This window comes from Cygnus atratus, chromosome 1, assembly GCF_013377495.2.
Source record: "Cygnus atratus isolate AKBS03 ecotype Queensland, Australia chromosome 1, CAtr_DNAZoo_HiC_assembly, whole genome shotgun sequence".
NCBI lineage: Eukaryota > Metazoa > Chordata > Aves > Anseriformes > Anatidae > Cygnus > Cygnus atratus.
Window position 1 is genome coordinate 68961593 of NC_066362.1, and position 26973 is coordinate 68988565.

A 26973-nucleotide genomic window follows, 5' to 3' on the forward strand; every position below is an offset into this window, starting at 1 on the left:
TCACTCATTCTTAAACGTTTAAGGCAAAGCATTGAGTTTATTAAATGCGTAAGGGTGGGGAGAGAGGGAGATGTTACCAAAAAAACCCAACAAACCTCATGACAAAAACAAAATTAAAATAGATTCAGCGTAGTAGGTTTTACTACTACTTTTTAACTGTAGAGTTAGGAAGTTAGTTCTCATTTTCAGTAGCTTCAAGGAGTTACCTCTTTCATCTTCTGGTATACTTTTTTCCTCAGAGTACCCTGTCTTTTTTTAAGTTACATGTGAATACCATCTTTTATGTTTTGTACATATTTTAACATCTGCCTCACCTAGACATTAAATGCATTGCACCATTTAGAGGTCACTTACAATAAATTTTAGCATTTTTTTTCCTCTGAGCATGCTAAATTGTTATTAGAGCTATACAAAAGTTCATTCAATAATACTGGATGCCCAGAAGACACTGAAAATTTAAGTTTTCCCTTGACATTAGAACATCTGTATTTGGGATGACATCAGGAATGCCATATAGGAAGGAGGTGGCTCCTCCAAATTTTTTTTATGATTAACATTGCCTTTCTCAAGAAGAGGAAGTTCAAAACAAAGCTTTGCAGATGTTTCTTTTAGTAGTTTTCACATGTGTTTGAGCCTTAACACCTTCCTCAGTTATCATTTCATACCTCCATACCTCCAGCAAACTGTAGTCGTATGTGTCATACCCAGTTTGCCAGCACACTGGAAGCACGGTGAGAAAGTGGTCAAATCCTCAGTGGCAGCACTACCTGCTATGCAGAATTCAAAAGGATGTTATTCATCTCAGCATGTTCTTCAGTCTTCTGTGCAAAATCAGTGCTGTGTGGATGAGCTGAGAAGAGAAATTTAGACAATAAGTGAGAGCATGTCTGAATTGAGTATTTGGTTATTTGTCCATGATACAAAATCATTTTCCTATGACAACTTCTGTCCTTCCAGAAGGGAATTTGTCAGAAGGCCCCAAAAGGAGGTATTATGCTGTAGTAATAGTTCTTATTTTTAAAAGTATAATTTTTGTGCCTGTTCATTTTTAAACAGAAAAATGATACAGTGGCATTTAACTGCTGGAAGTTTTTTCAGCTGGATTTTTTTGAAGAATAAAAGGAAAAACATATCTTATAAACAGTCTATTATGTAATTTTTAAATCATTACCAAAATACTAAAGCAAGTTGCTAAGAAATTGTTATTGTTTGGGGCAAGTGTATGATATGGGTGCATACTTTGTTTAGGAAATCATAGCTTGATTTGTGGACTGACTTAAATAGAATTTCCTCTTAACAGCATGCATGTGCTAAATCAGACAGGAATTCAGCCACAAGATTTACTATTTTCCTGGCTCCTCTTTTTCTCCATCCTAGTGCTTAGTTTGATTTGACTTGTATGAACTTCAGTTATGTTGGGTATGCTATTCTGACAACATAATGTTCACATGTATGCTGTATTCTATGTGCAATGTTTGCGTGTGTTTGTTGGTGGTTTTTTTTGTTGGTGTGTTGTTTTTTTTTTTTTTTTAGGAATAATATCCTGGTTGGAATGGTTTTTTGATCATACCCTGCCATTATCAGATGTTATATTGTCCTCTGTTAAATCAGTTAACAGCATAGGCTTGGAAGATACCCAAGACAGTTGGTGAAAGAGCATACGAGCGCACTGTGAATTTTGCACCGGGAGCATATTTTTATCCATCTTTTTTTTTCAACCAGAAAAAGTATTTTTTAAAAATATCAATGCCTATGAATGCAAATAAGAATACTGCTAAACCTGTGTGTGACTAAGCTAAATATGAATGGAGTTTCAGAAGATAAAAATGCTGGAGATTTTTATGAGTGGGAAAAAAGTGAAATAGTATTGAAGAGAAAAAATGGTTAGGTTGATTGCTTTAAGAAGTATAAAAATTAGAAAATTCTAAGTTAAAAAAAAAAGTCCTTATTGCATTGTGGTGTCTTTTGCAGTGGAATGTTATGTAAAAGACTGTTTTGCGATCAGATGTTTAAGTAGTTTTTTTTTTAGCACAGCACAAGACTCAGAACTGAAATGGTAATAACTTTTTAAGAATACACATTTATATATCAATTTTGTTCCACAGAATCGGAAAAAGGATGATACTGTATCTAGTAACATACTAAAGGAACTGGAGAACACCAGTAAAGATGATAATTTGAAACAAAATAATGGAAGTCGTGGAGAAGAAACAGCACAACTAAAGCATGATGGAGAACAAGAACATAATTCAGGTTTTACTAAAGAGGTACTAAACTGTCCTTAATTGAACTGTTCATCAGCCTGTCTTTCAGTAGAAAAATATTTTTAACCACAGACCTCAGAGTGTGGGAAATCAAAGAAAATTCCTTTGCTTGGAAGATTAAGTTATCTTTTGTATAAACAAATGTTCTATAGAGTAGTGCAAAACTGTTTCAGGTCTGTCTGTAGCCTAGAAATTTAATTATTTTGTATATAGTCTTCCTAAATTTTATCTTAACTTCAAATTAACTTTAATTTCAAATTAATTTTATTGAATTTTAAATTAACTTTTTTTAATTTCAAATTAACTTTATCTGTTACTATCTTGATTGACTGGAAAATGACAAAATTATGGTCTTTACATCTTTGGAAACAAACCCACTACTGATACATCTTTAATAATCATTGTGTGTGTATTTTTTGATGATCATTTAATACATCTGACTTTTTTGTTTGCTTGGCTTTAGTGCACCAAATACTTTATAGGAAGAAGAACAAAGCTGACACAGCGATTTATACATGGAACTAGGCAGTAACTGTAGTTCATGCTGTTTGGTCATCAGATTGATTTCTGTCTTGAAATAGTTTCAGATTCAATTGGCACTGAGTTACCTTGGTGTTTCTGGTAGTGAAGTGCCCTGAACACTCAGCAAAAGCAAACTGACTGTGAAGAACAGATCACAGGAAGTATTTCCACATAGTTATGTCCTCCTTGCAGTGTCATGTTTTTTTAATCTCCTTGTGTATAATTTTTTCTTTTTCAATCTGTATTTTTCTTCCCTTATTTTTCCTTTTGCTTTCCGATTTTATATTTAGCTATTTTTAAACATTTCTGACAGATAAAAATCAAATACGTAGTATTTGTTGCTGTTCTTTAAGAACACTTTCTTTTGAGAGTCTATTGTTCCATGTTAAGTACACACATCCCTTAAAGGAGTATTATGTAATACACTAATACAGGTTATATCTAATCAGACCTCAGGTATCTAATTGAAGCTCATCTGCAATGTACTCCAGTTGCTGGAATCCTCTGGCATTCTGAAGAGAGGGATAGCATACAAAATCTAGGCAGGCTGCAATCTGAAGAGTTAAGATAAGTTCTGAAAGTTATTAAGGCAAGCCCTGCCTGTTGGCTCTGGTATAAGTTTCAGGATAACTCTATTAACCTGAATGGTATTGATAAAAAAAAAAAAAAAAAAAAATCTTAAGGTATGTAATTCTGAGTTACTAAGTATACATGATGGCAAAATTTGTCTGTTAATAAAACTGTTTCCTGATACTGTATTTCTTGTCTACCACTGTGTGTTACAGCTTTTTGTTTCATGATTTCAATTTTTTATAGCTGACAAAAACTGGTGATATTTTATCAGATACACATGTTGTATCTGACTCAAAAGACATGAATGATGAAGAGAAAGCAGAAAAGGAAAAGAATAATAAATTGGATAAAACACATGATGGTGATATAAGGTAAAAACAAAACAAGATGTTCAGGGGCTATTTTAAACTTAGATACTGTATTTATTAGTTGAACATACCAAGCAACTAATGAAATACTGTCATAAATACTTATAAGGTATATTTTTGTGTTTTTGAGTGGTTTACCTATAGAGAAACCTAGTGAGAAACCTAACTCCCTGCCAAGATTCAGTAAGAGGTGATGAGTTGGTGGGAGGGGAGATGCTTATTTTCAGCTATTGTCCCAGTTATAGAATATGTTCATAATCGTGCTTTACCTTACAAAATGTGTTCAGTAACATCAGTTCAAGCTTTATCAGTTTATTATGAAAGCTTCAGCCAGGGCTTCTGTAATAAGCTTTTTACTACTGACATTTAGGAAAACATCATATTTATGAACAGGTTAAACATTTTAGTTTATACCTCCTGCTTTAACCTTTACATCACGGTTTAGCAATATTGCAGAACTAGACAAATATTGAGTTTTGAATATTACTCTTTAATGATTCATAACATTATTTTAAGCTGTACAGATTCTACAGTTACACTGCAGACCCTAAGTGGGTTCTTACGGTAGATCATAACTATCTCATAGCATGCTTCATCAAAATAGGTATCACGCAGTGGGAAACAGTATGGCTATGTAAAAGAAGGGAATTCAGTTTCTGGTGTGGTTTTTTTTTTAAGTCTAACTTTATAAGGTAGACGTGTTTGAAAATACATAATTAATTTATATTACACAAACTTGCCTACTGCAACTTTTTTCTGTTAACAGAAGAAAATTAAATTTTAACTCATCAGTGGTTAACACCTAAAATTAAGTTCAAGTGAGTTCTAAATGCTGTGCTTTTTTTCAATCAGCTTGCAGAGCGTAACCACAGTTACAAACCACAAACCCAAAACCAGTTCAGAAGAAAGTGAAGTAGTTAGTGTTCAAGAGAAAGGAGGGATTATTTCTCCATTTGAATTAGCAGCACAGTCTTCAAAAGGAAATCAGGCAACAGCAGGTATGGAAAAGAGTTTGGCTAAAGCACAACTTATACAGTACATATCACAATGAAATCAAGTTTTACATGTCTTTTGATGCTCTGAAACCCTTGTGAATTGAAAAGTTCTGAGCTAGTCTAGGTGCCGCGCATATGTTTTTATAACACAGGGAAAAGTAGATTCCCACTAGATAACTACAGAAATTCCATTTTTCTGAGGTTTTAATGTAGATTTTGTAGTTGCATTTAATTCAGGGAATTAAGTGACTATTGCCAGAAATTGAGTCATATTATTATTGGATTTGGTTGGAGCAAATCCCTCCCTGTTCACCTTGTAGAACACCACCTCAATCTTGGATATGTGTAGACTATTTACCTTTACATCCTAGCCAGGGGTGGCCTCAGGTTTGCACAGATTGAGGAATCTTTGAAAGTTTCCAATATACTCTCTAGATTTTCAATTAGCAAGTAAAAGATAGTTTGGTCATGTTTTCAGAAGAAAGAGCAGATGAAGAAACAGGAGATACTATCTGACTGGTAAAACACTTGGTGGTGTATTTTGCTAGAATGAAAAGCTGGAGTAAAGCGAAATTGTTTGCAAAGAGAAAAAGGAGTGGGGAGCAGGTAGGAGAGGAGGAAGATGATAGAATTAAAAACATTATTAAGATATTTGGTGATGGGAATGGTTAAGTAAAGCAAATGGTTCAATATATGGGTATAAAAGGTGACCTGGACCTTTGCAGTGCAGCCAGCAATCCTTTCTGTGACTTGATAATCAAAACCAGAACCATTTAACAATGCACTGTATAGTGCCAGGCAGAATAACAAATGCTTAGTTAATCTGTGCTGGGATATAAAAGTGGGTCTGGAAGTGTCCCAAGTAGTTAAATTGTACATATTTTTTCCTCTTTGTAACATAACACATCAGCATTCATGTGTCTGTTGTTTGTTCCTGCGATGTTCTTTTAGACTTGTAAAGGCCTGAGTCTTTCCTGAGATGTTTTCTTTCTTGAAAGAAATGATCTTTGTTGAGAACAGCTGTCTTCTCCCCTGAAGTTGTGCTCATTGTGCTGATCAGATCTGAAGTCTTAACTTGTGTAACTTTCATTTGGTTCTGTTTATATGTATTATGGTTTTAAATTACGATTTTCAATCTTATATTTATTATGGCTTGAAATCATGATTTCAGGCCAGCTAGCTTTTGCCTTCTGTAACTTGTTTTCTTATTTATCTTGCTGTATGACTCGCAGTGAAAGTTTGCCTTCTTCACCAGAATCGTCATTGTCACCAGCTCCATCTACACAACCACAGCTCACAGAAGGATCACATTTCATGTGTGTATAGTTACAGAGAAGTACGTCTTTTTCCCCACCCCTCCTGCCATTTCTCTAATATTTGTTTTCTGAGTGTTTATATTGTCGTTATCCTTCTGAGAACATCTGTAGACAATAAAGACGATACTTGGCAAGAGACACACAAAGGTGTCTATAATGTTGAATATAAATTTACCAGAAAACAAAAGAAATAAATGTACTGACTTGCTTGCAAGTAATGTATACTATATTCAAATACAAAAGAAGGGACAAACTGGCTTATCAAGCACATTCTCCACAACTGGCAAATAATAGAACTTGTATTACATGAGAGACCTAGGCTATTAAAAAACAGATACTCAGTTACGCTGTGAACATCACTGCTCAGGTGCAAATGAATCTTGATGCTTCAGTCTGGGTAACGGGCAACTAGAGCCGGATCTCTTAGTGATGCATCAGAGGGAGTGGTCTAATAGTCCAATGAGTTTATGGCTTAATGCATGGATGAATGAAATATAACAAACAGGAAGGGGAAAAATTGAGGGTGGATGAAAATGTAACAATTACAAAACTGTATGGTTTTTTTCTTTCTACAGGGATAGCTCTACACAGCTTCTCGCCCTTCATCTTAGGTGTTTTCTAGGAAGTTACAAAGCATGAGTTTGGCTAGATTTACATGTTCCTACCTATAGTGTTACCCACTCAATAAATTGAAGTGGAAATATAAGGAAGCATATTTGTTTATATGGATGTTTAAACAAACTAATATGATACCAGTGTAGACACTTCAGCACTTTGCCAGCATTTAAATCAATCAACATTTTTTTGTTGTCAGGAAGTAACTGTTTAAGTAAGCTTTCTAGTAAAAGAATCAGCTTTGTTTCAATGATAACGTTAAATGCCATAGCTAATGCAACTTAAGAAAACTTTAAATTTGAGACTTTTCAAGTCACTTACCATGGGGAGATCTAAAAATACATTTTCTTATTTACTGCCCCAACCTGTATTGCCAAGCTTTCATCTTAGCAAAATTAGACTTATTGATCATCATAAACACCTTATTTACATGAACTACGTGCAGGAAACTATTAATATTCTTTAAAAAAAAAGGGGGGGGGATATTCTCATTTTCTTCTTGTTTTGCATGGAAAGACTGCATTCACCAGTGTTCCTTTATTCCTACTGGATGCAGTCTGTCATAATTAAATTTAGTTTGGATTATTGTACTTTTATTCAAAAGCATTGTTGTGGAACTATTTAAAAAAAAAAAAAAAGAAATAAGTGGGACTGTTCAGTTTTTCTGGAAACACTGATTTGTGTTAATGCTTTTTTAATTTTACTGTATAAATGTTTATGCATTTTTATGCATATTATTTTTAACTAGGACAAATATTCCCCTGTCAACTTAGTTTCAGGTCAGTAGTGTGACTGAAATTGCACTGCTGAATTCTTTCTGTAGTTACAGCACACCTGTCCTGAAAGGGGAAGCAACCTGTAACTTCACCAGAACTTTTTTTACCAGTTGCATTAAGTTGCTTTCACCTTTTGTCATCAGCTCCAGTGATCAGATCAGCAAATTCATTTTTAAGTATTTATGCTAAATGTGAGATTAGCAAAAACGAATCACTCATATTGTGATCTGCTTTGTAATTAAATGCCTAAGCCTTGACATCCCACAGTGTGATGTAACCTCACAGGTAGTACTGTAGCTATAAACATTTCCATGTTAAGTATGATTCTACATTACTTTTTGCAACAATATAATTGTATTGTTATGCTTACGGCAAAACAGAGCATCTGGGATGGTAGTTGTAAAACTAATGCTCTGCTTATATATGCACAGCTATAATGAAGCAAGGATTTCAGAAATTAAAATATAGCCCTTTTGGCTGTTTAGTGTTTGAATTGAGTTGGAAAAACTATTCAACAATGTGCATGTGCATTCCCCATTTCTTTGGTGCGCTTGATGCCTCTGTTGGTTGTTTCCTAGGAGCTCCAAAACAAATTCAAGCCACGAGCTGGGCCTAGTATACACAGAAGATGTAAGGGGCATAGTCTGCTTGCCTGCAGTATTTACTGCCCCTTGCCTTCTGTGGCTGCCATTCCAGTATTGTGCAATGCTGAAAGACAGGTCTTTTAATGTACAAGAATTTGGTGTCTCTCAAATGCAAGAAATACTATGCACTGGAGAGAAATTTAGAGCTGTGGGATCAGTCCTGTTCATACGCAGCATCTGGAAAATGTATGGTAGATTTCAGAAAATAATGAAATAATACCTATATTTAGCTTGTACGGTCAATTAGTAAAATGATACTCTTGGCACAATGCCAGGAGAATTTTGGCATAGGAAATTGGTGGCATAGGATATCCTAAGACTAAGGAAAAACCCATTAATGCAAAGCTACTTTCTTCGTTACGGCTCTTGGTTTGCAGAAGAGAATCTGGGTGTGTACCACTGTTACTTTTTAAGCATTACATTTATGCTGAGTAATGGAGGGATAATGAAATTTTAAGCAGCACCTGTATCTAAAGCTCAAACACTTCTACTAACAAACTGTTAAAAGCTATTTATAGAAGTCATTTCAGCAGTAACCAAAATGAAGCAATCTCTGGGTGGAGCACTTGAACTTCAGAGCACTTCACAGCTACACTGACATTACAGCTTAGCATGCAGATAAAGTTTCTTCCCTTTTCAAATAATACCTGTCATTTGTCAAAACAGTTAGGGTCATAGTTACTATTACTGGTTTTATATGAAAAATGTTTGGAGATAGTTATGTAAAACAAGATAAAACTCTCGGAATAGGTTTTTCGTACAAAGTTGCGTAAATTTGAAAAAAAAGCTTACTTCTGCTTCTTGATGTCAGAGAATGATCAGGAAAACTGCTGTTGAAAACAACTTATACCTAAAATACTTCATGATGTTCTACATCACTGATAACTCCTGCTAGGATGAGGTCAGAAATTCCATGCTGTGTTTAATCCCAGGAGTTATTTTATACAATATTCTGTTGTTGCTGAAATAGAGTAACTTAATCTATGTCTGTCTTCCAGCACTAATGGCTTCTGTTGAAACAATTCATGCCTGAGATGTATGGACCTGACCTATGGAAATGTGAGAAGATATTGTACAGTATATTTTAAATCTATGAAATTCATAGTTCTGATGCTTTTGGCCACAGAGCATCATTTTATCACTTCCTGGAAAATGTTTATTCCAAGAGAGCTTTAAATGGCCCACATGTACACTCAACAACCTTCAGATTGTTCTCCTGATACCAGCTTGCTGCTATGATTTCTGTGCACATAAAATAAAGGCTCTTTTCAATGTGCAGCCTACAGTCAGAACTTTGTTTTCCAGAATTAATGTTCTTTTAATTACGGATCATATAAGTTTACTTTTTTGCTTCTTTTAGATGCATAACAGTTAATTTACATATCACCACTAAACCCTGTTTTACACTTTTTAAACGCTACAATTTATTGTTTTAATATTTTATTTGTAAAATTTTTATATATATATATGCATATAGATATATTTAAAATGTGCCATTTTTATTATTGCTTAGTAAAATATGTCCTGTTTCTGCTGTAATTACTTCTTGGTCAGGTTGCAAAGTCAGCAGTTACTGCCACACTTCTGTCAACAAATACATTAATGTTAGTGCTTACTTTTTCTTAAATAAAATGGAGTGTAGGTATTTTGAGGTACTGGGCTTTTCCTTTGGGTTAGGGTGTGTACAGCAATAAGCAGGTTTTCAATCCAGTGCTTAGTTTGTGTAAAAATGTAATTATGTTCATTGTGTATATACTATACAATGAGCACATATACAATGTAAGTATAAGAAGCCACTTACTGTTCAAATACGATTGTTCATATCTCATTTCTTTTATATCATATTAAATAAATGTTGATGTTCTTAAGGACTTCTATGGTTAGTATTTCTTCCAGCAAACAGATATCATACAGTGTGTTCCACCTTTTGATGTGGGGAATGCAACGATTCTTATCTCATTGGCGGCATCACCTGTCAACCAGAGTAGCAGTGACAGACTCTTAAGAGATTCCAGTCTTCCTCTATGGGAAAGAAAAAGGCTGCAACACACAACAAAAAGACAACATGAGACTGAGATGCAAGAAATACAGGTTCAGCTCCTGACTCTCCCAGACGTGTATCATGATGTTGGAATAATCACTTAGTCATTCTGTGTGCCTCCATTTCCTGCCTGTTTACTTGAGACGTAATAGCCTGTCTTGCTGGGGTGTGGTGAGCAGTAATTCAATATTTGGAAATGTTGAATGCCACATTCAGTAGGGTTAAGGAGAGATGTATGATGATTCATTGAGGCTTTGACATCTGCAAAGCATCTTCCAGAAAACGAAAGAAAACCTGAAATCATTTGTCAAGTGTCATCACACTACAGATGTTGCTAGCTTCAGTTTTCCATCTTGCACAGCTGTCTGAATTTGCCTGAGACAAGAGGTTTAGAAAAGAATGATGAAAAATGCGAAGATATAAAAGGAAAGCTTTTGAGTCTAGGATGTAAAGCTAAGAAATCTTTTAAAGATTCCAGCAACTGCTGTGTGCTTCAATGCATGTGTGTGCCATAAGTGGTAAGGAAAGTTTCATAAGAATGCAACTGCCAGCTCTCATTGTGCTTTTTTTATCATACAAATCATATCCTGTTTGAGTTAATCTTGATGTACTAGAGACTATATAATTCAGTGTTTTCCAAAGAGGAGTGCCTGAGATTGACACACAGTTTGAAATTAAATCCTCATTACCACCTTAAAAAGGAGGTTGTATTCATTGTACTCTTCTGCCAGTCCCTGCTCTGCTGTCAGTTCTTCCTGGGGTTCTTTGCCACAAAGGACACAGTGTGCTGTCTACCTGTCATTTTGCCTTTTCCTCTGAAAAGTGAAGAACTAGGAGGCAGAATTTAGCAGCAGAGCTTGGAGGGTCATAGTGAAAGAAGTGGCTGAAAGAAAGAAGATGAATCATGATGTAGGCAGACAGTATCTAGCTGAAAGTTTGACCAAATAGCCTTTCCTCCTTTTTTGGAACAGTAGGCCCAGATTAGTGCATCCTTCCATCCAAAATGCAGAGCAAACAAGAGGAATGTGATTTTTATAGCTCAGCCAGCTGAGGTTTAAGTTCGGTGTCATCACTGAAACACCTGGGGCAAAACAAATACTACACACCCTGTTCTCTCCTTCTTATAGAGAGAGCTGTTCAGCTGTCAAGCTTTGCAATCTCTTCCTGACTTTGCTGCCAAAAAAAAAAAATGCAACCAATAAAGGAAAGAATGACTAAGTGGTTTTTGGACATTTATAGATCTTGTCTGTGTTTAAAGCAGTTGTCAGTTTGGAATATCTGCACAGTATGTACAGTTTATACTGAAGTTGGGGGAGGGTGGGAGAATTTGCAAGTTTTTGCTAGTACAACTGTTGGCAAAGATGGCAAACGTAAATGGTGCAGGAATGTAGTAATGCTCACAGACCATAATTTCACTTCCTGTGGGCACTTGCAGCAAAAACTTGCAGCTTCATTGGGTGCTCTATTTTTGTCTCACTGAAAAAGATTAATGGCTTTGTGTTATCACAGAGCATCTAATGTCTCTTGCCTCATCCGAATAACTCATCCCAGTGATCATACTCCTTCCAGATATATAGAAATATCAGAATACTGATATTGTCAGCTTTCAAACATTTATTTTAAGTTTGTATCTGGGATATTTTTATATTTCTGATTGCTTTATTGGCTATTGCACTGACACTTGTATATAAAGAACATGTGCTTTTTTTCAAAAGCAAGAGACCTTAGGAATAATGCAACACATTCTCTACAGATGTTCATGCTTTTCGGAACCAATTACATCTATTTTTGTCTTTTGTTCACCGTTTGCATTGTTCCAAGACTACTAGAGAATGTGATTCTTTTCAGTCCCTTAATAAAGTGACATTACTCAAAAAGTTGTAGTTGGTGTCTTGGCAGTTTTTGTATGTTGTGGACTGTCTCACAGAGAAAGAGCTCATAAATATTATTGGGGGGGAGAGTAATTGGTTAATATTTTCTTACAAATATCTGTCATAACATTAATACAATAATGTCCTATTTTCAGAAAATCAGGGAAATTAAAACCAGTTTGCTTTTTATCTAAGTTACTTTTCTTGGACAGTCTGAGAAGGAATTACTACCCACCCTGTTGGATACATGAGGTGTAGTAACCAGGAGTACATACGTGAGAGATGTTAATGGATTGATTACAGTGGTAGTAACAGATGTACTAAATTCTCTAGTGTTTGGATGGATGGGTTAGGTTATATCCTGGGGGTGTAAAGCAGCAGAGTGAAAGGTCTTTAATCAGTGGTGGTGCTGGATAGCTTTTACATCAAACTTGTAACTGTATTGTAACAATAAGGTAACTTCTTTCTTTTCTAATAAAAACATAAATAGTGCTCATTCAGATCTCAGAAATGGGTCACCATGCCTTTTCTTTTGTCCCTGTGATCCTGGATTCTGCTGTATTTATTTTATGAAGTTATTGTAGGGTAGTCTCATTTTATTTCAGTTTGAATTGTAGGTTAAAATGTTATTTTCCGTCTTTTAGAAAGTTGACATTTAAATGGCCTATGAGCAAATTGCCTATACCTGGCTTTAATACTATATGTGAAACAATTTAACTTTCTTAAGGGATGCACGCACATGAAGATAAAAAAGCAACATCTGGCCTCTATTTCTTCTAAAAAGCACTATATATACTTGCAGTTATATCCTTGGAGCTGCTTAGCTTGTCCATATGGGAACACTGAAGAAGCTGCTACGAAATAAAATAGAATATACTGGTGGCTGAAAGCAAATATCTGGCCCAAAATGAAGGCTAAAAGCAGCTGCTTTCTGAAGTCGACACGCACAACTTGTTACCCAGCTGTTCCAGATGTATCAATATTCAAATTTTACTTGTGGAGTTAAGATTTTGGTAGTTTTTGGAGATGTTTCTCCATTCTGCCCTATGCCAAAGAAAACATTTTAAAGGTCTGCCTTAGACACTAGCTGCTGTTGTGAAACTGCAACTCTTAATTGTAGCTATGGGTAGGTAACATCACAATGGTTGCTAATTGGTTCATGTGCAGTCTTGCTATGGATGTGTTTAAAAACAGTGTTTAGACTGGGTTAGTCTCTGTTCAAGATAAAAGAAAAAGCTATAGGCAAATGGTGCTGTTTCCAGTGGACTGCTATAGAGTATAACAGGACAAAAACAGATGTGATCTCATTAACTTCTTTATTGCTGAAACCGAACCTAAAATAAGGAATTAATTTTTTGTCAAATTCTATCCAGATCCCTGTTCTATGGAACAGGAATACTTCAAAGAATTTCAGACTAAAAATGGAAACACCCTCTTCCTCTTTTGAAGGTGAAATCGGTGTAGTTTAAAAAGGAAAAAAAAAATACAGACCCTGCAGGTTTAACTTTTTATGTAGAAGAAGCAAAATTTATCTCTGACCTAGAGATTTGGTTGCTGAAAACTTCCAAAAAATACCTGTTCCTCATCTTTCATCTGGTGGTTTTCATGAACTGCAGGGAATTGATTGCAGAATTCTGTTCTGCAGTTTTAAATGTACTCCTTCAGCCCAGTGTGTAAAATCTGCTTTTCTTGTACAGAAAAAATGCCTTATCCATACAACAGCTGTCCCTACAGAAACATAGGGACAACTGAATCCAGCTCACCAGTTTCTTGCTTGAAATTGCTAAAAAGTTCAGATGGTTAGTATCTTGAAGACTCAAAACATTATCATGTGAGGAATCCAGTACTTCCAAGTAACTTGCATATGAATATCCCGTTTTCAGGCAATAGATCCTGTTTAGAAAAGATTTTTTCAAAGTACTAGTACCATTGCTAGAAATCAAATAGTTAGTAGGTACAAATATATTTACTAGAAAAAAACTGTCATTAGTTGACGGAAGTACATTTCAAAGTGATTGCAAAAAAATAAATGTAAAATTCAGCAACTCTCAGCTCATAAGTCACCTTGTCACAATACGAATTTCTGTTCATTCTTGACAGTTATTCCATGTGTAGTCGACTGCCCTGTGTATTGTGCAACTTCATTCTTGGTAAAATCCTAAGTCAGCAAGAAAAAGGAGGCTGTTTCAGATGTTTTAGCTTTAAAGATAAATTATTGTTTTTTAATATTTTCATGCTTATCTACCTGTTTTAGAAAGAGCCATTAGTGGCTATTGTATTTTCTCATTTTAAGTGCTGTAATGGTCATATATAGATGGGAAGGAGAAAAAAAAACAAACCTGAACTTTCCAATTAACTTTTTCTGGTGTTTGTGACTTTTGATATTTCATGTTTGATTTCTTGCCTGGAGGCTGTCCCAGAGACTTTACACATACAGGCACTGGTACTGCACTAAAGCAAACTTGTGTATTAGTGGGGACTAGCTAAAGTTGTCATTTCTTGAGCTAGGAAATTGATTGGAAACCTGGAACTGTTTGATCTAAAAGCACCTTTAAAAAAATAATAAAAAAAATGTCTGCTTAGCCTGTATCAACACTATTATTTTGTAACTATTGTTTCTAGTGCATTATGCTGCAAACAGTAAGTGTTGTAATAAAGACAAAATGTCTGGGTTACATATGAGATACTGATCGTTATTTACAAGATAGAAGTTAATAGAGAATCAGCCTCTCAACCATTTAGTGCACAGTGTTAGAGAAGAGGAATTGGTTAATATTCAAATTACAACATTGGGAAAATTATACTCGTATATATAATTTGGAACTTTTGGCGTATCGGGGGATAACGACTTTTTTGCAGCAAACTGACTTTCTAGTCAGTTAATCAGATGGCCACCTCCAACAAGAGTAGGGGTATATGCTGTTGGTTTTAAAGGTGCCCAGCAAGCTGGGTTTTTGCTTAGAAAAGTGTCGCTAACAATCACTATTACTGCAATAAGAGACTTTCCCTCTTTTTCCTCCCACACCGTCTTCCCTTTTTCTTGCAGTTTTCAGTAGGGACAGCATCACTGGCTTGTGCCATAAAATTGGTATGACTACCTGCTGGCTTTGACACTGAAGTGGTCACCGTGAGCTCATATCCAGTACCTGTGATGGGGAGCGAAGCTGTGCCGCCAGGGGAAGCAGGGGCAGGAGATCAATGCCCACCGTCAGCCTGAGGTGGAGGGCACACCTGGAAGGACCCCGCAGGACAAGCTTAGCCCAGCTGCTGCTGCTGTTGCTTGCCTCTTTTCCCTCTCTGCTCCAGCTTTTGTCCTCATGGCGTGGTTGCCATTGTATGGAAGTTTTAAGGGATGAAAGCAAATGATTGGTGATGGGTGACATGATAGCACTTTAAATGGGAATGCAGATTGGTTCCAATAGTAAGCAATATAGTAACCCCAACAAAGGCAGTGGAGGGTGCTCAATAGGCTTAGAAAGATTGCCACAAGCAGAAATGAGTGACAAAAGAAACTGCGACACACGAATACCAACATGTGCTGAAAAGAGCTCTGATGCTAAAACGTCCAGAACTGTCACGAGTCTTGTGTGCTGGGAAACTGGGTGACTTGCAAGCTGTCCAGACACAGCACAGAGAGCAGCGGACCTGCCACCCTGGTGACATTGGGTGTCCCCATCCCTTTTGGATCCTTTCTGGGAATCTGGGTGCGGAGCACGCACAGGAAATCTGGGATTACAAACTTGTCTGAACTTTTCACTGCCAGACATTAACATGTGTACACGGCAGCCCGTATGTAAATGATGTTATCTGAGCTGTTTTATGCATGTGTTTCCAGGATAAGAAAGGAGATTGTTTCATTGTGTGAACTAATTACCTGTGAAGAAAAAATTAGAGCCTTTTTAATGGTAATGCCAGGCTGTATTTTTATTAACCTCCATACTCAATGATCCAGTGTTGTATGTTTATTGTGTATTTTCAAATATTAAGGGCTTGATATTTTAAACTACATGAAAGAAGTTCCCAATGTGACTCTGCATAAACAGGTTTCTCTGCAGGGCTGTAGCCACATCTCAGAGCCTTTTCTTTTGCCCTATAAAATAGGGTTGCTTTACCAACCATAAGATGAAGTGGCTTTTAAATGTTACGGTATTGCTGTTTTATCATACACAGCAACCATTAAGAAGTGGACAGTCATATTAAACTGGAACTACAGAACTACTGCAAAACAGAAAATATGTTCTCGTCTGAATCTGGAGTCTCGTACAATCAAGGCAACAGAGTTCGTGTTCATACAGCAGACCTGAGCCCTAAGGGGAGCGGCCCCTTGGTTTCAGGTGGACAGCTTGTATGATTAAAAGTTAAATATACACATACTGCAGACATTATGACAGGAGATCTTTTGTGCAAGAGCCCAACCTCTTGTGGTTACTGCATCTCAGTCAAAATTCAGCGTGTTGCTCATTAATACTATAATTAGGTAAGGGAGGAGGGGAGTAACTCAAATATTTCATGTTTTAATATATGCATACCTTTTAAACCAATATTTATTTTATCATAGTTTGTTAAGCATGATATAAACTGTGTTGTTTAGATTTACATATATATTACACTACAGAGCATAAGTTGATAATAATAAGTTGTATGTAATGGAATGTGCATGCAATATGCCAAAGCAAGTTACTGCAGTCGAGTGCAGGTGATGGACTGAGATCACCCAGAGCAATAAAAGAAACTCTCCAGATCTGACTGTATTAGTATGAAAAAGATCTCCAAGACGTGCAAATATAACAAAATTGAAAGATGAGTGTTTTGTGGCTGTTGGTCTGGCACTGAATCCACATGAAACCACATGAAAATAAATTGTGTGGGGGGGTTCCTCTGTAAAGTCCCATTTTAAACTGGCTGCTTTGCTGCCTCTTTACATGCAACTTGGGGCTGTGAGAGAAATTGGAAAGTGAATATGGCTGAGGAACATTTGTGTAAGATCAGGAAGTGGGGGCTCAAAGTAGCAAGGAGCAGAGAAACCGTGACTTGAAGTGGGGACAAAAGGATTTTCCTTGGAAGAAACAAGGCAGAAGTAGGTCATGGCTCTCTACAGAGCTGATACTGTAACACCTTTCAGTGCCTGAGTTACACTTATTATAGAATATATGCCTCTTTATTGTGCCTCTCACACACTAGCACAACCTAAATCAAATAGTTTTCTCAACTTGTCATTCCCAGTTTTATGTGAAAGACATGTCTGTAGACATGAATTGTCGTAAGATGCACTACATTTAAAATTAGATCTTTTTCACCTTGCTCTGAAGTGTGTTATAGTAAAAAAATGACTCATGTGTTCTCCAGGCTTTAAATAACTGAATCTACTTTTCACCAAGATGAAACAAGTACTTAGCATTGCCAAACCCATCTAGAAATTCAAGTCTGAAGATAATGGTTCTGATAAATTATCTAGTTAAATGTAATGTAAAGCAAAACCAATGGCATTTGTCCTGATACTCCAAGCAAGAAGCAGATTGCTAAGAATTTATAGTGCCACATTTCTGTATCTTATCTTAAGTAGTATAGTAGGTTGTTTGGAGGCACTGAACTGCCTAGGAAAAGTAGTGCTGGAGGGTATTTGCTTCTTGAATACAATTTGAATGTGTCAATAGGCAAAAATTATTAAGCACACAATGAACGTTCATCTCTGAAACAATATTTTTTTAAAGATTCAATAGCATCAAGCATTATGTGATTAAAAACTTGTAGCAGGCACTCCATGTATAAGTATACGTATCACAACAGCTTTCAGTGGAAGGCTTCAGAGACAGACTGCTAGAGCTCAGAGAAATCCTGTGAAAAAGAGTCTGTTTTGTCCATCCTAACCATGCTTAAATTGCTGCAGTACAAAATAATAAAATGGTTTGTGGAGTCCTATATAATCTACTGCTTTGGTGAGTCTGTGAGTAACTGAGCTTGGAACAGACTTCAGGAGAGGGAATCGCTGCTTTGCCTATTAGAAGACACGTAGCACATCTGCAGGGCAGGTCATTGGGGCATTAAGCTAATTTAGGCTTTAGGTCTCCTGATTCTGCAGCATGTTCCAAGCTTCCTGAGAGAGGGACCCGCTGAACTATTTAAATTCTGAATTACAGGAGGGTCACGGTACAACTTAGGGTCTCCCCTGTGATACATATTGAGTCCCCACCTGCTCGCAGCCATTCACCATAGGCCAACAATATCAGGATTTGCTATGTGTTTCTCAAAACTCCTCAGTTCCCCAGTTCTTGGGCTTTTTGACATTCTGGCCCAATTGAGGTCAATGGGAATTTTGCAATCAGTCCCAGGGAGGCCGGATTTTAGACATGGCTTGTAGGGTTCATCTGAGAGCACACATCTCTGATATTTAAATTAGGGTGCTAGTTCCAAGATGGGAGGTGTCAAAGCTAAATTTCTGTTCCTTTAGTGATAATCAGCATGGGCATAATGCAAGTTTCCAAATGTTCATGTTTATATTTCCTAGTGCTTCAAATAAACAGTATTGGAACTCAATCAACCTGTGCAGAGTCAAAAAAGCTTTACTTTGTCCTTTCCTGTCTACATCATGAGGACCTCAGCCATGCAGCAATCATTTTCAGTCACTGGTAAAATAAAAGGTTCACTGTGAATGGAATAGTCTCACAGGTCCCCAAAAATTGGTGCCTGTGGCAATTACCCAGCAGGGTTCCTAACAGCAGCATGAGACATTTCATTTACGTGCAATGGAATTGCCAGAATTGACCAGATAGGATCCCACTGTTGTCAGAGTATGACCCCAAGCAGCTGACAGTGCCACAGAAATCCTCTCAGACTCTTTCCCCAAGGCTGCCGTGCAAACATCACAGTGTAAGGCACACTGGCCTGTAACACCTGAGGTAACAGGAGTGACAGTTGTTACACTGACGGCCTTGGACCGCAGAATGTGCTGGTCCTTGGATAGGTTTTCTGCAGGTTACTGCTGCTGTCTCCAAGGCATTTTTGTTGCCAGGGAGGGGCAACAGGGAATACAGGAAGGCTAGGTGCTGCCCTGTTAAACAAGAGAGGTTAATTCAAGAGAAGGGGCATGGGTACTGAAGGGGAAGAGGTGTGCAGGAGAATTCCAGTTTTTAATAGATTGCAAGTATTTTCCAGCTTCAAAAGGCAAGAGTGGGGAAGTTTGCAAAGTCAAACCAGGGGTATTTGACAAGCAGGCACTCCCCTGGCTCTGTTGTCAGTATTGCAGACAGGCAATGCGGTTCCTTTGGCACAGAATCGCTGTAGTGAGCTGATGAAGGTCTTTTCAATCCCTGGGCTTCCCAGTGCTGTCATGACAACAGCTACTTTCTCGGGCCTGCTGAAACCCCTTTTCACATGCAGTGAATGCCACGCACGGAAAAGTAGGTTGTTCTCATCAATCTCCCTCTCTGAGATTTGTTTGATTGAGAGTAGGAAGGGACACTGTACTTCTGTGGACTTGGCTAATTTTCCATGAACATGACAGAGAGATCATTGATCTTACAGGAGAGGTTTGAAGAGTTATGAATTGGAAGCATAACCCTGATAGCTCAGAAGAGAAATACACTAGCTATAATAAATAATTGTCCTTGGTAGCAAATAACAATAAAATTATATTGTAATTGTTACATTAGTTTCAATGACTTTGAGCATGATGTCTGCTGTTCAGTGAATACTGTAGTAATGGAAAAGCTAGTTTTTGGATGTAGATCTGAACTTTTCTGAAATTCAGGTACTCGATTGCTCATGCTCAAGCCTACCAAATAATAGCTTCTATTTATATACACTAATGTTGTCTGTCTCCAGCTGTTTGACAAACATTCCATGACTTTATTTTTTCTTGTAACATTAGCAGAGCAGGGGGGAGAGGACTAGTCCAGCTGTTAAGGCTTTGGGAAATCTAGAGTTTGACACCCTGATCCATGGCAGCATCTTGCCTGAGGCTGACCAGCCTTTGTGATAAATGCCCCTCTTAAGGATAACTGCTCCGCCTTAACTCTCTAGCGTGCCAAGATCTGGCAATCATGAAACATATGTATTCTCAGTTGCTGGTTACTTTTAATCTCACAGAATTTAGCAGGACCCTAAATTTGTTATACGTGCTGTCACGGGAATTCTGAATTCACTTATTAGTCTCTCGGGCTGCATCTAACCCTACCTGCAGGGTGTCACTACTTGGTTTCTGTCATGAACTGAGGTTCAGCCTCTATAGCTGCTAACTGGGCCTCCCTTCTGCTCTTCAGAAATCCCAGTGCAAGGGATGACTGCTGTGAACATGGTTTTCAACCCCATGGGGACATGGGACAAAGCCAGGATATATGGTTATGTCTGGGAACACAGAAAAATATTTACTGGTTTTGCAGATTTGATGATGGCTGGGTCTTTGTGTAACTTTGGGATAGTATCTCACTTATAGAGAATCACAGAATAGTTGAGGCAGGAAATCACCTCTAGGGATCATCCAGTCCAAACGCCCTGCTCAAAGCAGTATCAGCTAGAACAGGTTGCCCAAGACCATGTCCAGAAGTGTTTTGGCTATCTTCAGGAAGGGAGACTCCAAAACCCCTCTGGGCAATCTCTTCTGTGCTTGACAACACTCGCAGTGAGAGAAGTTTTTTCTTATGTTTGAATACAATTTTCTGTATTTCAGTTTGTGCCATTGCCTCTTGCCCATCACCACTGAGAAGAGTCTGGCTCTGTCTTCTTTACTTTCCTCATCAGGTATTTATACATCTTGATAAGATCCCCCTCAGCCTTCACTTCTTGGGCTGAAAAGTCCCAGCTCTCTCAGCCTCTCCTCATCTGACAGATGCTCCAGTCCCTTAAGCATCTCCAGAGCCCCTCGCCTGGCCCACTGCAGTGTGTTCTGGGAAGCCCAGAACTGTGGTCAGAAGGACACGTGTTCATAAGAGTTTGGTCTTGAAGAATCATGAGATTCTTTCAAGAAAATAAAAGAAGAAAAAAAAAAAAGAGGAAAAACACTATAACTAGATTTCTGCAACGGAATTTTCATTTAAATTTTGTAAATTATGAATGTAAAAAAAAATAAGATTGGTCTATGAAAAACATGTATTGTAGATAAGACCACAAACTGAAGAATGGTAGTTTAAAGTAATCCTAGAAGAACATGGAAAAGCTGCTGTATATTTGTAATCCTTCCAAGCTGTGATTTGTATTTAATTAGCATTCAATTCATTATTCATTTCTGTTTGGTTGTAATGGTTACACACCGGTTTTGCAATATGCAAGATCTTGATTATTTTTCTGGTTTTGAAAACAATCTCCATGTGTGCAAAGAAAGGCTCGCTCTTGACATCACATCTACATTTTTAGAAGAAAAAAAAAATGCTGTTATTTACTGGCCAGCGTGCTTGGGCAGAATCATCCCCTCTGTTGCAACAACCTACCCCTGCTTTTGCTGTAATGATCTGTAGTAACCGACCTACAGAAAATAAATGGACATAGTGGTGGCAACCCTGTATTTGTGGTTGGGTGTACACCTTCATTTAATGCTGGAACCCAGCTCTGTTTTGCATAAGAATGTAGAAAACATGCATTCCCCAAATTAACAGCATGTAAAGACTCTTTAATCTGGAAGCAAATATGTTAATTATCTCTGGTTAAAACTAATCTACATTGCAGCCTTTAAGAATGGTGATTCTTCTGAGATGCAAGAATTTTGGCTGCCTTTTATTGAAAAAGAAAAAAACATCAAGTAAAAAATGTACACAAGGAGGTATAGGGTACTTTGGGAGGATAAAAAAATGTCTCTGATAATTTATACAAACATTATTTGAACATAATGCAAAAATATTGACAATAGTCATGACAAAAAAAATAATCTCTATTTTCTGTTAGAGTATTGCATATATATATATTTAATCTCTTCTATGATGTATTTTATTAACTATGTAAATTTTGCAATGTGGAAAACTTTCTGAATAGTTTCAAAGGAAAGCAAAGTACATTTTGAGCAAATACTTAAGCAAGTCCCTGGAACTCACAAAAATTTAGAGACAGGGTGACAGGATTAATACTCAGTTAGGTATACCAGTATAGAAGTATTGCAAGTTACTCTTCCTTTTAAAGCAAATTCTGAGCTGGTTCTCAATTCTAACTATGAGTTTACCTTACCCAAATAGAATCTATTGAAATGCTGTGCTTATGTTTCAGTTTTTGCAACAAGCTGTAACAGACATAAATGAACCATATTATGAGGCCTTCTAATTCCTTGAACCCAAAGTTTTAAAATCTTTCAGTTATAAGAAATATTCCTGCTTTCTGGTTTTGCTTCTTGTTTTCTTTCAGTATCATGTGACAGCAAATTTAATGTCAGTTAGCATGTATTTTAAAGAAGTTTTATTAATTTGTAAAATATTTGATTCCTTTCAATTGTATCAGCATACCTATAGAACTTGGGCTTCCTCTTACAGTTTGTGCTTATACACAGCTTAACACACAGATGCTCTGATCTTGCAAGTTGTTACAATAATACAAATGCAAATATACTTAAAGTTAAAATGTGCGTTTGGATACATTCCATCCCTGAACAAACTGTTGGTTCTTTGTGTAGCCTTATTTTAATGTACACAGTTTCATTCAACTGAGCTGTCTGGAGTTTCCTGAAGTTTCCTGACTCAACATCCACAGAATGACTTTTTTTTTTTTTTTTTTTCCTTCTATTACCACTAAACTCAGTTCCTTGGTCTAGCTCATGGCATGAATTTCACAGGCAGCTGTGCTGGCAGAACAGAAGGGGCAGTGTGTCACCACGACAGCTGCAACGAAACAGGGGCAGGGAAGAGAGGGAAGAGGGACCCTAGCAATACCTAGAATCCGAATTCTAGATATTCAGTTGCCAAAAAATGTTGTGCAACACCAGTGTACGTCCCCAGAGAGGGTTCACAGCCCACTAGGAACAAAAGAGGGCCTCCGGCCCAACATGCATTTCTGGCTGCCTTCCTTAGACTGAACCAACCTAAACAGGGCTTGAATTTTCCTATGGTCATGTCCATGGTTTCAAGCAAACAATATGGGGAAAGATTAAAGGCGGCTTTAAAAAGAAAAGAGTGCGGAAGCTGAGTTTAAAGGGAGAATTAACTGGGTGCTGCAGGAGAGGGTGGGGTCAGGATTGCAGAATGAGGCAGTTTCAGCTTGGTCTGAAGGGAAGGGTGAGAAATGAGGGCTGGATGCTTATTTGAAGCAGTGGTAGGTTGCAGCCTCTTCCTCCAGACCTTGAATTTGTATGAAGCAGGGTGGGGCAGAAAGAAGGGAAGAGTGCAGTTTCCAGAAGCTGCTGAGCAGGCAGAATATTGTGAGCAAGATGAGTCATGAGGTGCACGCAGCAGGAATTTCCTGCAGTGTTTAAGACACGCATGTGGAGGCAGGAGCAGAAGAGAGCTCAGTGACCAAATGCCTTCTTCTACAGAATTTCCCGTGGCATCTTAACAGGTGCATATAATTTTTCTTGTATCTTGGGCCTATGGTAATTTTTTTCCCTCTCCTTAAAGACCTTTCTCACTATTTTGAAGTGGTTTGCTTTTCTTGCATCCCATATCATAGTATTATGATGCTGATCAACATTAGGAAAAAAAGCTCAAAAAACCTACACTATGTGGACCAAATCTGATGATGATCTCATCTAACTGTCCTTTAAAAAGAATGGCAGAATTGTTGTGACTCAAGAAAAGAAGAAACTACTTTGGAGTGTGCTCATTATTGATTCTGATGTCAGTGTGAATTCCCTGCACTCATGTGATCCTGAGGTAAGAGAATAAAAAGTACACTCTTCATTTCTTCTGCCTGCTCTGCTGTGTCTGCAAAGCAATATGAGTCTCTTCCAGAGGTTTGTGTAGGCTGTTTTTTCTTGTACTAGTGGAGAATGATTCTACTTCAACTCTTTGACCATGAACAAAGTTTTGCTAGCCTACTGATTTTTTTTTCTGTTGTACCTTGTTTATAGGTACTTCCAAGTACCACAGATTATTATTTCTCAGCAGAACTATCTCAGCTTCAAAGTACTGTCCCTGTTGTAATGATCATACCAAGTTAGACTGAGCATACCAGAAGCCCTTTGCATGAATGACAGAATAACATTCACACTTGAAGTGTAACTGGACATATAAGTTAATTTTTCTAAAGGATTTCCTAACAGGACATCTCCTGCTTTGATCTTTTATCAGACTATTCAAACACAATTAATTTTGACACTTTTTCAAGTTCTAGACTCACCTGTTCTCAGACTGACCTCTTCTTTCAAGTCAAGCCAGTGTATGAAAAAGTCAAAAACCTTGGAGAAAAGGGAGATTTGCCTTTACTAAGCTGGATAAATTGTTACAGAGGAATCTCACTAACAAGAGACTTAAGTCATCACTCCTCCCCGTGCTTGATTAAGACTTTATTATAGTGCTCGAGGACCAAGCCTGGACGCAGAATTTTGTGGTTTTGAAAAACTGAGAGCAGGGCACCAAAGATCATCAGAGTCTTTGATGACTGACCTTTTCAGTACTGATCTCTTGCTTAAATGCTAAGTGATTTCCATTAGGCAGGTTCGTACCATCCTTCCTATTCATTTGTGTCCCAAGGTTTCATTCCCTGACCCTCTTTGAATACACAAATTACCTAATGAGCTGGCGTCTCTACTGCTCTACTTAGGGAAGTGGAAAGTGGGCGGTCTGAATCACCCTGTCAGCTTTTGGTACAGGAACACAAGGAGCTGTGCGTGCACACATGACCTCATAAAAAAAAGCATACGGTGACAGGCTTGTGAGCACACGGTGAGATGGAGCTGGACAATGTATCTTAAGGTACACGGAGTTCTTTGAGATACATTTTTCCTCCTTCCCTTTTTGCTCATATTCTCAAGTTGTGAAAGCTGCCTTTTACCTAGCTCTATTTTATCTTTTTGGGTTCTCATGACCTGATACCTCTCCAATTCTGTTCCTCGCTACGGCTAGCACTCAGAGAACTCCAGCAGGGGTCAATGGCATAGAAATGACTTCAGTTACTGCTATCTGCTGACTGAATCAAAGGGTTTCATTTGTTTTTTAAACCTCGCTTTTTGTTTGATGAGATTAGTGACAGTAACACCCACAGGAGTGCCACACCTTTACAAGCAAAGAAGGAAGTATAGAGCACTTTTTTTTTTTTTTTGGGGGGGGGGTACTGAGAGGCAAAGAGGATGTAGAAGCTCAGGGTTTTGTTTGGTGACTATTTTGATAGGGTTAGAACAGTGATACATATACTACACAGATGAAACAGCATTGCAGTTTGTTTTATTTTGTTAAAAACATTCTTACCAATTCCACTTTTCTAGCTGAGGCTTGTTTCTAGAAAAAATCTGGAAAGCTAGCATGACTTTTTTACTGTTGTTGGTTTCATAAATTTGTGTATGCTTTTCTGCAGGTTAAAGATGTTATTCGTTTGCTTTTGAAAGATTAATTCAATATCGTGTCCCTTTGCTCCAGCGCTGTAGTCCACCACTTTCAGTTTCACCACTGTGGCATTATATTCTCGTATTGCTACACTTTGTGTTGCTGATGTTGCTATCAGCTACATATGTTGATGGGCTAGGAGCCATCCCCAATTAAGCTAATGCACGTTTTAGGAGCACCCTTTCCAGATTTTAATCCTATGTGGTTAACTCTTCCTTGAATCTAAAATCTCTGTGGATATGCCAGGTATGCCTGCTATAACTTGAATCAGTGATATTCTTCCTATTACGCAGAATGAACAATGTTTTTCTGGAATGAGTTGTGGTTCTGTTTTGTCATTTGTTTTTAAATGAAACTACAACCACTTTGTGATTTTTTTCTTAAATGTAGCAAACTCTGTAAGAATTGGTTAAAAATTGACAAATCTATATGTGATATTTTAAATCCATGCAGAATACTGTTTTCTGCTTTCAATTATTTTCGTCATCCCTCCAAAAATGTCGAATTACCTAACTTCATCTCTGTGCTCAGCTTCTACCCACCTTCCTGTTTCACTGAAAATCCCCATCCCATAAACTTTTGCTAATCGCTTCCACGTGACAATTTAACAAATCCTCTCTTGATGTCTATGCAGACAAGACACTTGGAAAGAAGCAATGCCTGGCGTGACCTACCTTTAGCGAACTTTATCCCATTTTATATTTATATTAAAATGTCTTCATTTTTCACCTTTTTTTTTTTTGATAGTCCTGTATAGGATTGGCAATCATTCTGTTCATCTATCACTTCTACACGTACGTAGCTATTTTTTCCTTCAGAGGGCACAATTCCCAACTCAACCAAGTTAACAACCTCCACCTCGGGTTTATGAGACAAAACCAAGCCCCCCCCCCGCCCCCAGCTTTTAGCACGTTAAACTCTTTGGGTTTACTTCCACTTAAACGAAGTAATTTATGTTCTGCATTCACCTTCGGCCATGCCGCTTTGCCCCGGAGCCAAACGCTTCCTCGCAGCAAATGGAGGCTTAAGGCGGCGCCTGGCTCACCCTCCCCGCTCTCTCCCGGCTGCGCAGCGGGACCTTCTCGCTCCTTTTTGCCAGCGCCGCTGAAAATCCCTTTTTCTGCCTCCTTTGTGTCTCGGCCAGGCTCGCCTTTTGACGATTCCCCGGGACGATGCCACGGCCCAGCCGAAGGCCCCGTCCCCCCCTGCTGTCACCCCACGTCCCGACAGCGCGGCGCCTCGCTCCTTCCCTCCCTCCCGCCGCCTCCCGCCGCCGCCCGCTCTCCTCAGCCTCCCCTCAGCCCAGAGCTCCCCGGCTCGAGACCCCAGCAGCCGGCCCGGGCCCGCCCCATCCCACACGGGAGCCATTGGGACCGGCCGTTGGGACCGTTGGCTCGCCCCGCCCCGCCCGTTACCGCCCCCCTCCCCGCAGCCCCGCCCCGCGCGGCGCCACCGCCCCGCCCTGCGCCCGTTGTTTGTCCCCGGGCGCCTCCCGTAGCGCGTGCGGCGGTGGTGGCGCTGCGGGCCCTCCTCTTTGCGG

The 26973-nt window shown here is 38.2% G+C and overlaps 1 protein-coding gene and 1 long non-coding RNA gene across 6 annotated transcripts in view; one reads left to right on the forward strand and one right to left on the reverse strand.

The window, feature by feature from the left end:
- PLEKHA5 (pleckstrin homology domain containing A5) overlaps window positions 1-9937 on the forward strand; it is a 168207-nt gene extending 158270 nt beyond the window's left edge. For 2 of the 5 annotated variants that reach the window (XM_035550794.1, XM_035550796.2), the window contains 4 exons: window positions 2106-2267; window positions 3603-3730; window positions 4580-4725; window positions 5955-7270. In XM_035550794.1, coding sequence (XP_035406687.1) covers window positions 2106-2267; window positions 3603-3730; window positions 4580-4725; window positions 5955-6232 — 714 coding nt within the window. In that variant the 3' untranslated portion in view covers window positions 6233-7270. Of the gene's footprint in view, window positions 1-2105; window positions 2268-3602; window positions 3731-4579; window positions 4726-5588; window positions 5596-5954; window positions 7271-9071 lie in introns of those variants that run through there. The other 3 variants (XM_050710483.1, XM_035550795.2, XM_050710471.1) reach the window with 3 other exon arrangements.
- LOC118250101 (uncharacterized) lies at window positions 569-26529 on the reverse strand. Its single transcript, XR_004779301.1, has 4 exons — window positions 26402-26529; window positions 24232-24289; window positions 9875-10113; window positions 569-850 (listed from the first exon to the last, which is right to left on the reverse strand). It is a non-coding gene; the product is annotated as an uncharacterized LOC118250101 (long non-coding RNA).
- Between the last annotated feature and the right edge of the window lie 444 nt (window positions 26530-26973).